Source organism: Anoplopoma fimbria, chromosome 17, assembly GCF_027596085.1.
Source record: "Anoplopoma fimbria isolate UVic2021 breed Golden Eagle Sablefish chromosome 17, Afim_UVic_2022, whole genome shotgun sequence".
Taxonomy (NCBI): domain Eukaryota; kingdom Metazoa; phylum Chordata; class Actinopteri; order Perciformes; family Anoplopomatidae; genus Anoplopoma; species Anoplopoma fimbria.
Genome location: NC_072465.1, coordinates 30,721,469 through 30,736,816, shown reverse-complemented (window position 1 = coordinate 30,736,816; position 15,348 = coordinate 30,721,469). Strand labels below are relative to the sequence as shown.

At 49.6% G+C, this 15,348-nt stretch overlaps 1 protein-coding gene across 1 annotated transcript in view; it reads right to left on the bottom strand.

Annotated features, from left to right (window-relative positions):
- Window positions 1-332: 332 nt before the first annotated feature.
- The window catches only part of chd6 (chromodomain helicase DNA binding protein 6), a 67,656-nt gene continuing 52,640 nt past the window's right edge, over window positions 333-15,348 (bottom strand). Inside the window, 14 exon segments of the mRNA XM_054617780.1 lie at window positions 333-4,278; window positions 4,280-4,333; window positions 4,335-4,657; window positions 4,660-5,278; window positions 5,950-6,054; window positions 6,666-6,806; window positions 6,957-7,105; window positions 7,108-7,201; window positions 12,268-12,481; window positions 12,483-12,750; window positions 12,753-12,858; window positions 14,362-14,377; window positions 14,379-14,683; window positions 14,878-15,023. Coding sequence (XP_054473755.1) covers window positions 4,177-4,278; window positions 4,280-4,333; window positions 4,335-4,657; window positions 4,660-5,278; window positions 5,950-6,054; window positions 6,666-6,806; window positions 6,957-7,105; window positions 7,108-7,201; window positions 12,268-12,481; window positions 12,483-12,750; window positions 12,753-12,858; window positions 14,362-14,377; window positions 14,379-14,683; window positions 14,878-15,023 — 2,642 coding nt within the window. The 3' untranslated portion in view covers window positions 333-4,176.

Below are 15,348 nucleotides of genomic sequence, written 5' to 3'. Positions count from 1 at the left end.
ATATTAAAAAAAGAATTACATAAAACCTGAAGATGTGAAGAGGAAAAGCGTTTTAGAGTGAATATGTGTTTCTAATAAATCCTTTATGGTATACAGATGTACACTAACTGAGTACTAGTGCTGCACAGAAGAACACCTAGAGGTACTTGTACTTGACTGAGTATTTTACTCCCCTGATACTAAATGATTCTATGGATAAATAAATGCTGAAGAATCAGATGAAGAAACTCAGCAGTTTATTAATTCATTAAAATGAGATCATCCTGCTGTAACAATCAATAATCCAACAACAGATAATATCCTGAAAAGGTACTTTTACTGCAGTAAAATGAACAAGAAGTATTTCTACACAGGTGTATCAGTAGATAGTGAATATGAAAACATTGAGCTTATGAATTCTCTTTCTCTCGTTATGAGACGTGAACCTCTACCTGCTCCGTCTTTCCCAGCATGCATTGTGCAGAGAGCAGAGGTCAACTCACCTGACACTCAACACAGAAGTGAGAAACGACAGCAGCTAAATGAGTGACGAGGAAGGAACGAGTCACATGACGCGAGGAGGTTGAAAGTCATCTTTTATTGCACCATAAAAGATCACACAGACCATGTTGAGACTCACATGGGACACAGAGAGAGAGAGAGAGAGAGAGAGCTATAGTTACAAAGGAGAACCCAAAGATAAAAACCACCAGAGGAGGAGCTCAGGAGCAGCCTCTTCATCATCGTCATCATCACCACCAGCAGACGGCTCACGTCTCATGTTGAGCTGGTTCCACAGACTCACACTGGGAGGATTCACTTCTTTATCTCTGACAATCGTTTAGTTTCTCTTTAATCTGAAGAAGAATCCATATTTTCAATCTTTTTAATCAGTAGATCAGTGTTTAATAATGTCTAATATGACGACATAGAGGTGTCTGATATATGATCTACGTTCTCCTCCTCAGTGTCTGTGAAACCAGAATGAAACCAGACCAGTTCAGACCAGTTCAGGACCGTCTGAAGGAGGAACATCTGGTTTAGATGTTTGAATTTAAGGGAGCAGAACGAGACTTTAAACCTGTAGATGATACTAGAGGCTATGACAGTCCTTCTACAGGAGGTCAGAGGTCAAAGGTCAGCTACAGGACCAGGGAGGTGCTGGTCTCTCTCACCCTCCTCTCCTCTCCTTTCTCTGGATGATGTCAATATGTTTCTCCTAAACGTGGTCACTAAACACCATGAACTCATGATCTGGATCAGCTGGTCCCGGGTCAGAATCCCAAAAGCTGCTTCAGCCCAGTAACGGCTGGGGATCTGATTATTATGGTATGGCACATGAAAACAGGGGACTCTTCACCATGTGACTCCGTTTAAAAAAACAGTTAATCTCAGTTCATGAACAATAAATACATTTATGATGACCTCTCCATGTAGAGGGGCGGTAACACTGGAACAGAAGGCATGATGGGACATGGACACACCTCCAGCTGTTACACAGAAACAGGAAGTGATGTCACTACATGGCTGAGGACAGATGACTCTGTTCTCTTCAGGAACCCCAACAACCAATCAGATGCTCTGGTTCTCCTGGAGGAGCAGGAGAACCAGACACCCGACAGAAGACGGTGATCTGGATCAGACCGCCGTCCTTAAAGAGACGGCGCGTGGTTCTGATTTAGAGACTGAACCGGGTCAGAACCATCCAGAACGTCATGGTTCTCACTAATGTTCTTCTGTTCCTCTAAATCTGAACCAGGAAACACGTCGACACAAACTGTTCCACTTTACACAATATTCTACATATTATTCAGAGTATTCTGCTTTTACTCTTCAGACAACTGGAATATCAAAAGACTCGGAACGTTTACTTTCACTTAATATTCAGGTTTCTGTGGTTAGAGACTACAAAGATAATGTTCCTGGTAATCTGTTTAATTAATAAGATAATCTTATTGTATCTTAATACTCACTCTAATAGTGTTGTAATGCTTCTCCTGTTGGATGAACTCTTCAGACTGAACTCAGTCTCATAAGCTGAGTTCACAGTATAATAACATTATATAATAATAACATTATATAATAATAACATGTCACAGGTTTAGTCTGAAGTGACTCAGAGTACAGAAGAAGACGTTTCCATGGTTCAGAGTGAGAGGAGAACATCAGTGATGAGAACGTAGAACCTTTCTACAGAGGTCATCATGTGAGGTTTAGAATCTCTACAGAGTCAAAGGTCATCTGGACTCAGGTACAAAATAAACCAATGACAGGGAGGAGAGGTGATGATGTCACACGGTGAAGCTCCTTCTGAAGGTCAGATCGAGGCACTGGTCAGGAAGGCTTTGTGCTTTGAGACGACTGATTGTTTTAACGGAGGGTTCTTCACACATGTCTCTACAAACTACAACAGCTAAATAAGGCCTTCCACTTGGAGTAATATGACACGAACATAAGAGAAAGAATATTTGGTGAACGTTTGGCAAAAGAAAAGTGTAATAAATAAGATGGAGCCACAAACCTGTGACAAGGCAACGACCAAGTTCAGCTTTTTACCGACAAGAAAGGTGAAGACGAGACGGAGGAGGAACACACACACACACACACACACACACACACACACACACACACACACACACACACACACACACACACACACACACACACACACACACACACACACACACACTCTCCCATCACACACACACACATGAAGAAACACAGGACAGGTCAACATTCACAAAAAGACGTTGTGCAAAAATGATGTTTCCATGAATGAAAACAAAACTAAAGTGAAATCCAACATCGTAAACGGAAACATTTGACGTAGAACCCGAAACACGGACCCACTTAATGTACAGTACAGTCTGCTCCTTACCCACAATCCCCCTCTCCTCTGTCAAGTATGTGGTCACCAACGAGAAACCAAGAAGAGGACAAAGAAACAAACGGTGCACGAAAGAAAGAAACGGAAATATAAAGTCAGAGAATGACTTATTGAGAAAAACTAACCGGAGGAACAGAAAGGAGGCGAGGAGCCACGAGGAGGTCCTGTGTCCTCCTCCTGTCTGGATGGAGGACAGGAGAACGTCTGTGGACTCTAAGCATAGAGGGAAGGATAGAAGCTCCTCCTCCTCCTCCTCCTCCTCTTATCTTCTCCTCCTCTCCGTCGTCTAGAGGACACATCAGACCTCCTGCTGGCTCCTCTTCTCCTCCCGTCTTTCACCTCCTCTGATTAGGCCGAAACACTTGAGGGTCAATGTGTGAAGGTGACTTTGTGTCTTCAGATGAACTAAATGTGAACTCCTGATTGTTCTCAATCAACAGAGGGACGTTCTTTAGTTCTGGAGAACTTTAACTCTCAACTTCTGTTAAAAGAAGTCCTAGCAGCAACGGCATAGCATTGATAATAATAGAGTCATGATTCAAATACGTAAAAACCTCTGAGCCACTGAAGAGGATTAGTGTGTTTATGGGTTGTATTGATCTGGTTCTGAAGGTGTGTTTATGGGTTGTATTGATCTGGTTCTGAAGGTGTGTTTATGGGTTGTATTGATCTGGTTCTGAAGGTGTGTTTATGGGTTGTATTGATCTGGTTCTGAAGGTGTGTTTATGGGTTGTACTGATCTGGTTCTGAAGGTGTGTTTATGGGTTGTATTGATCTGGTTCTGAAGGTGTTTTAGTGTCTCACCTCCAGGTTCTTCTACGTAATCTAGAACCAACGACCTCTGACTTTAGTGAACCAACCAGACAGAACTTAGACATGAACTCAAACCAGTTCTCCTCTGTGAGCTTCTCTGATTCCTCTAACAACTCTTCATCGTCTTCCTCGTCTCCACGGCAACACGCCCTCTGATGGAGCGTCTCTGATTCGTTACTGGAGCTGCTCCTTAGAGGCCACGCCTCTCCTCCTGAGGAGGAGGAGTCTCAGTCTGGATGCAGGACGGAGGGGAGGAGGACACAGACGATGGTTTCTTACACTGGTGTTTGTATACAAGGAGGGGGAGGAGGGGGAGGAGGGGGGTCTTGGTATTTAAACAGAACCAAGTTGAATATAATCATCGTTATTCATCGTCAGCGTCATAATAAAAGTCTTTACATGGACATCGACTGACAGACACGGCACAAACTTTACACTGGAGGAGGAGGAGGAGGAGGAGGAGGAGGAGGAGGAAGGGAGTGGACGTCTCTCCTCCTCTACGCCTCCTCTCCTTCCACCTGTCTCTGCTCCTCCGCTGCCTCTCCTGCTGGGTCCTCCTGTCTCTCCTCTTTCTCCTCTGCTCCCTCAGGAGCGTCGTGGGGAGTCCGGTTCCTGGAGCTCCTCATGGGGAGCCGGTCCGGGTTCTGGAGTGGAGGGAGGGGGGGGCGGAGGGAGAGGAGGAGGAGGCCTGAACTGTACTTTCTCTCTCCTCTGCCTTCACCATGGCCGCCTTCTCCTCCTCTCTCTCCCCCTCCTCCCGCCCTCTCTTCCTCCTCCTCTTGGGGCTCCCCGGCTCCAGCGCCCCGGGGGGCATAGCGGGCAGCGCCATGATGCCGCCGTGGGGCAGGAACATGTGTGGGTACAGCAGGCCGTGGGACATGCCGGGGATCAGGAAGGGGTTAAAGGTCAGGTGGCTGCCGGCTCCCAGGTGGGCGGAGCCCAGATGGGCCCTGCTGGTGGAGGTGATGACGGCCGCCTCCCCGCTCTTTTGTTGGCGTCCGCTGCTCCTTTCTCCGTCTCCCCCCCGCCGGAACCAGAGGAGGCGCCGCTCTCCCGCTCGGCCGGCGTGGTGGACGAAGGGCTGGCGGCCTCGGACGTAGACGGGGCGGTCGTCGTGGTGACCTTTGAGGCGGAGGAGGAAGAGGAGGAGGAGGAGCTGGGGTGAGGAGGAGGTGCATGGGCCATCATGGCTCCGACGCTGAACAAGGCGTGCTGCTGGATGGCGGCGCCGTGGGGGTGAGGGATGCCGTGAAGCATCATGGGTAACATACTCAACCCGTTCTTGGCGTCCTCCGCCGAAGCTCCGCCCGCTTGGACGGCGGAGAAACCGTGAGGGAACCCGGCCGCCATGATGCCCGAGATGGGAATCCCATGAATCCCCCCGCGGAGGTTCTGCATGGCCACCATGGAGTCCATGCTGCCAATCAAGCCTCCGTTCATGAAGAGGGGGGGGCCGAGGCCGGAGGAGGCGGAGTCAGACACCGACAGGAGGGGCTTAGGCATCTCGCTGCGAGGTCGCCGCCCACGGCGCCGAGAACCCGGGTCTCTGTTGACTGGTTCCGTCAGGATCCGACAGAACTTCCCCTCAGGGAGGAAACCCTGCAGGAGGAGGAGGAGGAGGAGGAGGAAGAGGAGAAGGAGAAGGAGGAAGAAGAGGAGGAGAAAGAAGAGGAGGAGGAGAGGTCAAAGGTTTGACTGGCGTGGTCATGGTGGATAAAGGTCTTAATAATCATTTCTATGATAAAATATCTATCTTTTGCTCAGCGATCAATAGATTTCTCTGAAGTCATAATTCTGTTCAACGGATCCATTTGGTCTCATAGCAACAAACTAAATGAAGACAACGAACATCTGAACCATGTCGTCATGGTAACGCCGTGAGGACCGTCTCCATGTCGTGGTCCTGATGTCACATTACAATCATGAATCCTTGGATTAAAGTTTTCAGATGTGATGAATGAAACTGAAGCTCAGCGTTCACACTCGTTTCAAAGAGATGCTCTTCAGCGCCTCCTGGAGGAAATGCAGCCACACTGAGACTCTTCCTCAGAGTTTCACAGTCCGGTGTGTTTAGTTGACAGAATTATATTAAAAACTAAAACTACAACGATGATGTGTGACGGTGTTAAACTTTCATTTTGGGTGGAACCAGAATATTCTTGTTCGGCTTTGGTGTGAAAAGTTTAAACGTGAAAAAGATCCTCAACAAACATCGTGCGTTCTGGTTCCTCTGTTGATGTTCTGGTCTCCAGAGAGACGCTCGTACTCACCGAGTGTTTGACCACGTCGGCCCAGTCCGGAGCCACGTAGTACTCCGTGTTGGCATCCAGCCAACGGGACAGCTCCTTTATGGCCGGCGCCATCGCACCGCCCAGCTGCAGGGTGGAGCACAAACACACAGCCTCAGTATCTCTGCTACTGTCTGAGTTATGAACAATAATAATAATAATAATAACTATAACTATAACCTGGTCTGCATGAATAATAATAATAACTATGACCTGGTCTGCATGAATAATAATAATAACTATGACCTGGTCTGCATGAATAATAATGATAATAATAATAATAATAATAACTATGACCTGGTCTATATGAATAATAATAATAACTATGACCTGGTCTGCATGAATAATAATAATAATAATAACTATTACCTGGTCTATATGAATAATAATAATAATAATATTAATAATAACTATTACCTGGTCTGCATGAATAATAATAATAACTATGACCTGGTCTGCATGAATAATAATAATAATAAATATGACCTGGTCTGCATGAATAATAATGATAATAATAATAATAATAATAATAATAATAATAATAATAATAATAATAATAATAATAACTATGACCTGGTCTATATGAATAATAATAATAACTATGACCTGGTCTGCATGAATAATAATAATAATAAATATGACCTGGTCTGCATGAATAATAATAATAAGGTGGTATGAATAATGTCGGTGGTCTCTACCCGGCGTCCGGTGCCTCGGTGAACTACAGGAACCCTCTCCTCCCCCGTCAGAGAGTTGATGTCCAGCTTGGTGGGGTCTTTGCAGCGATGCCTCCTCTGCTTGGGACGCTCCACAAAGCCGTGTAACAGACCTGCTCCAGACTGGGGGGGGGCAGAATAGCACAGTTATTAGGTGAACACATCAAAGCATCAGCTCCACCAATAACATTATTCCATAAAAATGAGCCGACACAATACGTTGCTGATAAAACCGTCTGTGAACCCAGAACCCGACGGACCCTCCAGACTCACGTGAGAGAAGCTGGGCAGGTCCATGCTGTAACCCGGGTTCTGCCTCAGCCACTCCATCAGACCTTTGCTGGCCGCCTCCCGGTCGATGGCCACAATCTCTGGCTGAGGAGGAGTCTGGGTGGGGGTGGGCGTGGAGGAGGAGGACGGTGTGGGGGGCCGGCGGGTCGCTCTGAAGGAGAGGGGGACGGCGAGGAGGTGGAGGAGGAGACGGAGGAGTGGCTGATCAGCTCCACTCGGCCCTGCAGCTGGAAAGACAAACACACAGGTGGAGGAAAGATTTTTAACTCAAATATTTTATTAATCACCTTTTACCCAAAGCTGAGTTTTCTCACATCATCATCATCATCATCATCATCATCACCATCATCATCATCATCATCACCACCATCATCATCACCACCGTCATCATCATCACCATCACCATCACTGATGACACAACTACAAAGTCGATCATAGACCTTTGGCCTAAGGTGTTCTGGTACCAAGTACACTTATGAACCTCCCTATGCTCAAACATGGTGTTTGTTATGGACAGTCCATGACTAGCACAGAAGTCCTCCAGGGGAGGCTGGGGACATGGAATCCGAGTGGGCCATGTTCAGATCCTCCATTGTGGAAGCTGCTGCTAGAAGTTGTGGTCGGAAGGTGATCGTGCCTGTCGTGGCGGCAACCAGAGAACCCGCTGGTGGACATCAGCAGTGAAGGAGGCCGTCAAGCTGAAGAAGGAGGCCTTTCGGGCTTGGCTGGCCCAGGGGTCTCCTGAATCAGCAGGCAGGTACCGGTTGGTCAGAAGGGCTGCAGCTGCGGCAGTTGCCGAGGCAAAAACCTGGGTGTGGGAGGAGTTCGGGGAGGCCATGGAGAAGGACTTTCGAATGGCCTCAAGGAAGTTCTGGCAAACCGTGAGACGACTCAGAAAGGGGAAGCAGGGCTTCTCTCAGGCTGTGCTCAGCAGGGGGGGAGAACTGCAGACCCGGACTGGGGATATTGTCAAGCGGTGGAAAAAATACTTTGAGGAACTCCTGAACCCGACCAACACGTCCTCTGTGGAAGAGGCAGAGTCTGAAGACTCAGGGGAAGACTCGTCCATATGCCTGGCGGAGGTCGTTGAGGTAGTTAAAAAGCTCTTCAGCGGCAAAGCGCCAGGAGTGGATGAGATTCAACCGGAGATGCTAAAGGCTCTGGACATTGTTGGGCTGTCTTGGCTGACACGTCTCTTCACTGTCGCGTGGAAGTCGGGTACAGTGCCTGTGGAGTGGCAGACCGGGGTGGTGGTTCCCATTTTCAGTGTGCTTCAATTATAGGGGTATCACACTGCTCAGCCTCCCTGGGAACGTCTACTCCAGGGTGCTGGAAAGGAGGCTCCGGCCGATTGTCGTACCTCAGATTCAGGGGGAGCAATGCGGATTCCGTCCTGGCCGTGGAACAGCGGACCAACTCTTTACCCTTGCAGGTCTGTTGGAGGGGTCATTGGAGTTTGCTCATCCAGTCTACATGTGTTTTGTGGACATGGAGAAGGCCTTCGACCGTGTCCCTCGGGGAGTCCTATCAGGTACCTGGTTCTTTGCTATGAGCCATTCGGTCCTTGTATGACCAAAGTGAGAGCTGTGTCCGGATACTCGGCACAAAGTCCAGCTTGTTCCCAGTGCGTGTTGGCCTCCTCCAGGGCTGCCCATTGTCACCAATCCTGTTTGTGATTTTCATGGACAGGATTTCAAGGCGGGCTGCACGGTGGTGTAGTGGTTAGCACTGTCGCCTCACAGCAAGCTAGACAACCTTCTGTGTGGAGTTTGCATGTTCTCCCCGTGTCAGCGTGGGTTCTCTCCGGGTTCTCCGGCTTCCTCCCACAGTCCAAAGACATGCAGCTTAGGTTAACTGAAGACTCTAAATTGCCCGTAGGTGTGAATGTGAGCATGAGTGGTTGTCTGTCTCTATATGTCAGCCCTGTGATAGGCTGGCGACCTGTCCAGGTGAACCCTGCCTTCGCCCATTGACAGCTGGGATCGGCTCCAGCACCCCCGCGACCCTTAACTGGATAAGCAGGTTATGGAAGATGGATGGATGGATGGATGGATTTCAAGGCGCAGCCGGGGGGAAGGAGAGTTTCCGGTTTGGGGACCTCAGAATCACATCCCTGCTTTTTGCAGATGATGTGATTACGTTACATTACATTACAGTCATTTAGCAGACGCTTTTATCCAAAGCGACTTACAATAAGTGTATTCAACATAGGTATTCAAGAGAACCAGAAGTCATAAGTGCATCTCCTTTCTTAAATAGCATCTAAAAGCATAAACCAGAGCAAAAGTATAGTGCAGAAGCAAATTACTACGAAGACAATAAGTGCAATAAACTCATACGAATACAATAAGTGCTACGAGGAAGGCTCAGGTAGTACTTCTTTATCAGGTAGTACTTCTTTATCAGGTAGTACTTCTTGAAGAGGTGAGGTTAAAGATGGGCAGTGACTCTGCTGTCCTGAGGTCAGTGGGGAGTTCATTCCTCCACTGTGGGGTCAGGACAGAAAGAAGCTGTGACCGGGTGGATCGGCTGCAGGGACCTCTGAGCGACGGGGCAACCAGTCACCCCGAGGCAGCAGAGAGGAGTGGTCGGGCGGGGGTGTAGGGCTTGACCAAGGCCTGGAGATAGGAAGGAGCTGTTCCTCTCACTGCCCTGTAGGCTAGCACCAGAGTCTGTAACTGGATGCTCTTACAGGGAGCCAGTGTAGAGAACGGAGAAGGGAAGTTGTGTGAGAGAACTTGGGTCATTGAACACCAGACGAGCTGCAGCTTTCTGGACGAGCTCCAGAGGTCTGATGGCCGACGCCGGGGCTCAAGTAGTGAGTTGCAGTAGTCCAGGCGGGAGATGACCAGAGCCTGTAGAGCACCTGCACCGTCTCCTCAGTGAGGAAGTGGAGAATCCTCCTGATGTTGTAGAGGAGGAATCTGCAGGAGCCTGTGACCGATGCAATGTTTGCTGAGAACGACAGTTGGTCGTCCAGGGTCACACCCAGATTCCTCGCAGTCCGAGTTGGCGTCACCACGGCATCATCAATGGTGATGGACAGGTCTCGGTGCGGGCAACCCTTCCCCGGGAGGAACAGTAGCTCAGTTTTGTCCAGGTTGAGCTTCAGGTGGTGTGTCGCCATCCACTTCGAGATGTCAGCCAAGCACGCAGCGATGCATGCCTCCACTTGGGTGTCACCGGGAGGAAATGACAAGACCAGCTGGGTGTCATCGGCATAACAATGGTAAGAGAAGTCATGCGAGCGAATAACAGAACCCAGAGATGTTGTGTAGAGCGAGAAGAGAAGGGGGCCCAGAACTGAACCTTGTGGAACCCCCGTAGTCAGCATGCGTGGTTCCGATACGGCCCCCCTCCATGTCACCTGGTAGGATCGGCCTGTCAGGTAGGATGCAAACAGGGAGAGTGCAGAGCCTGAGACGCCCATCCCCTCGAGGGTGGAGAGGAGGATCTGGTGGTTCACCGTGTCAAACGCCGCTGACAGGTCCAGGACAGAGGAGAGAGAGTTCGCTCTCGCGGCGTGAAGCGACTCTGTCACCGCAAGGAGGGCCGTCTCTGACGAGTGACCCACCTTGAACCCGGACTGGTGGGGGTCCAAGAGGTTGTTCTGGTGGAGGTAGGAAGACAGTTGGTTAGAGACAGCACGTTCAAGCGTTTTGGATAGAAAGGGTAGAAGAGAAACCGGTCTGAAGTTCTTGACATCAGAGGGGTCAAGTGATGGTTTTTTCAGAAGGGGGGTGACTCTGGCAGTCTTGAAAGCCGAGGGAAAGCATCCCGAGACGAGAGATGTGTTGATGAGGTGGGTGAGGAAAGGAAGGAGTTCAGTGGCAATAGACTGAAGAAGAGGGGAGGGGATCGGGTCAAGGGAGCACGTGGTGGGGCGGTTAGATGTAACAAGGTCGAGGACCTCGTTAGGGGAGAGGGGAGCAAGATAGGGTAAGATGGGGTGTGGAGAGGGAAGGGGGAGCTGAGGGGGAAGAGCTGGAGAGGGTAGAGAGGGAGAGGGTGGACAGGGAGAGGGGGGCTGAGAGAAGGAGGATCTGATCTCGTTTACCTTCTTGACAAAGAAGTTGTTGAAATCATCAGGGAGAAGGGAGGAAGTAGGAGGAGGGGGTGGGGGTTGGAGGAGTGAAGAGAAAGCTTCAAAGAGTTTTTTAGGATTGGAAGCAGAGGTTAGGATTTTAGAGCGGAAGAAAGCCGCTTTAGCAGTAGCTAGAGAGGAGGAAAAAGTGGAAAGGAGAGATTGGAAGTTAAGAAGGTCCTCCGGGAGTTTGCCTGTTCTCCATGATTCTGTTGGCTTCTTCAGAACGTGACCTTCAGCACGCACTGGGGCGGTTCACAGCGTGTGTGAAGCGGTCGGGATGAGAGTCAGTACCTCCAAGTCTGAGGCCATGGTTCTCTTCCGGAAAACGGTGGATTGCACCCTCTGGGTTGGGAGGGAGTCACTGCCCCAAGCGAGAGAGTTCAAGTATCTTGAGCTTTGGTTAGTAACTTTGGGCTTTGGGTCGTAAGCGGCTGAAATGAGCTTCCTTCGTAGGGTGGCTGGGCTGAGCCTTAGAGCTGGGCTCCCTTTAGAGGTTTTCCAGGCACGTCCAACTGGTAAGAGGCCCCGGGGTAGACCCAGAACACGCTGGAGAGATTATATATCTCGTCTGGCCTGGGAACGCCTCGGGGTTCCCCAGGAGGAGCTGGAAAGTGTTGCTGGGGAGAAGGACGTCTGGAGGAGCCTCCTTAGCTTGCTGCCCCCACGACCCGGCCCCGGATAAGAGGAAGACGATGGATGGATGGATCATCATTATCTTCACCATCATCATCATCATCATCAACATCTTCACCATCATCATCATCATCATCATCATCACCATCATCATCACCATCATCATCATCAACATCTTCACCATCATCATCATCACCATCATCTTCATCATCATCTTCACCATCATCATCATCTTCACCATCATCATCACCATCAACATCATCTTCATCATCATCACCATCATCATCATCACCACCATCATCATCACCATCATCTTCACCATCATCATCACCACCACCACCATCTTCATCATCATCTTCACCATCATCATCAACATCATCTTCATCATCATCTTCACCATCAACATCATCATCAACATCTTCACCATCATCATCACCACCACCACCACCATCATCTTCACCATCATCATCAACATCTTCACCATCATCATCACCACCACCATCATCATCATCATCATCATCATCATCATCATCATTAGAAGGAGGCGTCTCCCTCCTTCGTCCCTACACCCACCTGGTTCTCCTGGAGGTGGAGTCCTCTGCTCTTGGTGAACTCAGAGTACAGCGCCTCCACGTTTCTCCTCCTCCCTCTCCTCCTCCTCAGGGAGTCATCTCCCCTCAGGCTTCCATTAACTATCTGCCCTGTCACCGGGTGGATGAGCCCCGCCTGCAGGATCCCGGCCATGTCCATCCCCACGGAGCCCGGCAGCGGTGCGGTGATGGGGGGGCGGTGGCAGCTGGTGACCGAGTCCCGGAGCCACCACGGCGTCTCCCGACCCCCCACCGCCGCCGCTCATGTCTGCAGACGGCTTGGTGAGATCGATGGCCGTCTCCTGCCAGCCGTTAATCAACATGGCGCCGCTGTGATGAGAGGGCGGAGCCACCACCGGAGAGGCACCGCCGGAGCTCGTGGGGACGGACGACGACTTCCCAGATAGAGCCTTGGCTGCGGCTGCAGCGGCAGCAGCCTCGTAGTCGAACGACCTCCGACCCCCGCTCGTTTGAGCTCGGGGAGATAAGGAGGAGCCACAAGTCGCTCCTGCAAGAGAGGCAAGGAGGTGAGGCGCCACGCTCCTCGCCCACATGCACCGCCCCGCGACATGTACTGTCAGAGTGGACAGGGTGAGGGGTAGACAGGGAGGGTGACAGGGTGGGAGAGGGGCAGGCAGGGACGGTGAGGGGTAGACAGGGTGGCAGACAGGGTGGGTGAGGGGCAGACAGGGTGGGAGACAGGGTGGGTGAGGGGCAGACAGGGTGGGAGAGGGGTAGACAGGGTGGCAGACAGGGTGGGTGAGGGGTAGACAGGGTGGGTGAGGGGTAGACAGGGTGGGAGAGGGGTAGACAGGGTGGCAGACAGGGTGGGTGAGGGGCAGACAGGGTGGGAGAGGGGTAGACAGGGTGGCAGACAGGGTGGGTGAGGGGTAGACAGGGTGGGTGAGGGGTAGACAGGGTGGTAGACAGGGTGGGAGAGGGGCAGGCAGGGACGGTGAGGGGCAGACAGGGTGGGAGAGAGATGATGGCTTCGTTAAACACACATATGGACTGAGACACAACACAGCGGTCGACACCAGACCTGGGATCATCCTGAAGATACTCATCTAGCTCTCTGGAAGCTGCTGTCTGCTGGGTTGGTCAGATGTTTATTATCCTCTAGATTCATAAGGAATGATTAACAAACCTTCTAGCTGCCCAGGTCTGATATCAACACTATCAATATTCACAGAACAAAGACAGAGAACTTTACAGAGAAGCAACAAAGCAATGTGGACTAGAGGAGAGCTGCATGAAGAACCTGCTCTACTTAAAGTGTCTGACACAGATACATTATATTACATATAGTTACTTCAGATATTTGAATTCATCAGTGAACCTGATGAGGAAAGAGGATGTGACAGAAATGATTATCTCCATATTTTTATTTAAAACTTATTCTAATTGACTGAAGAAGCACTAACAGTAAAAGTGATGATGCCCTTTGAAGAGTCCTTGTCAGTCTGTCAGGACTCTATTAGCACTATTAGCATTATTATTATAATAATAATAATAATCTTTATTTGTTTAGGAAACCTTCCTTTACAAATAAAATAAAAGTGTTTGGAAGAGAGCATGTATTTTGCATTTTAAGTGGCATTTAAAGAATTTCAACAAATGAATAAGAACTGGAAATCATTTTACATTTAAAATGAAAGAAAGTTTAGACATAAAAGTGTTTAAAGGTCATTTGAATGAAGCCTGTGACTCTGTGTAACAAACATAAAGTGCTGTTTAAAAAGAAATAATCTGTGAAAGAGACGTGTTCATAAGTTCTGCTTGATGAAGTCAACAGAGGCTGCTGCTCCGACAGGAGGTTAAAGAAGAAAAGCTTTGACGGGTTTATAGGAACTAGAACTAATAACATTAGCATTATTAGCATTATTAGCACTATCAGCATTATTAGCACTACAAGAACTACTAGCATTATTAGCACTATTAGCACTATTAGCAGTGCGAGCTGGAGCCCACAGGTGTGAACCATGGCATGAGACGTGGAGGAACATGTGGACAGATGGAGGATGCAGACGTGTAGAACAGAGAGGGTTAACTCATCGGGTCTCAGGGACGTTCTCACCTTAGGTAGTCTAGTGAGGGGGGGGGATGGAGAACCCGAGGCCTGCGTTGGTCTGCTGGACCCGAGGCTGGCCGGGGACGGAGCTGGAGGCCGTGGTGGGCAGGAAGCTGGCTCGGTGCTGCTGGTGCTGCTGGTGGTGCTGGTGGTGCTGGTGCTGCTGGTGCTGCTGGTGGTGTTGGTGGTGCTGCTGGGCCAAACTGTTGGCCAGGCAGGAGTTGGCGACCACGGCGCCGGGCGAGTCGTACTGCTCACTGGAGGAAGGCCACTTTCCCTTCAGGATGGCGTGACAGATGCTGTCCAGACGGTTGATGATGACTCGGTCCTTCAGGAAACAAATATTAATGTGAATTCATTTCTAGGAGACAATTCAACTCACTGAGAGGAGCTGCTTCAAAAACACTTATATTATTATATTGTTTTCAGAATTGATCTTTTTTAAATGAAAAATGGGTGCAAAATTAGATTTAAACAAAAATTCCTCTGAAGCCTAACAGCCTCCAGACGTCTCCTCGGTACCTTGGGCCACTCAGAGAAGGAGTACAGAGCTTTCTCCTGCAACAGCTGGGCGATCGTAGGCTCACGGGACTCCTGGAGGCCCTCAGGAACATCAACCATGGAGACAGGAGCCGCAAACCGGGGGCTGCATGGGTACCCCTCCACCACTGAGGAGGAGGAGGAGGAGGAGGAAGGGGAGGAGGAGGAAGGGGAAAGAGGAGGAGGAATAGGCAGAGGAGGAGGAGGAGGGTGGTGATGGTGAGGAGGAGTAGGAGGAGAAAGAGGGAGAAGAGGAGGAAGAAGAGGGAGAGGAGGAAGAGGACACACAGATAAGTCAAGGTGACTCCATCCTCAGAATCAAACCTCAGTAGAAGACGCTTCATGCTTCATTCTGCAGTGAATGATTAAAACATCGTTTCTGATCATTTATCAAATTAGATTGATGAGAATGAGGAGATTATCTGGTTTCTGTTTCTCAAATGTTTCTAGTCC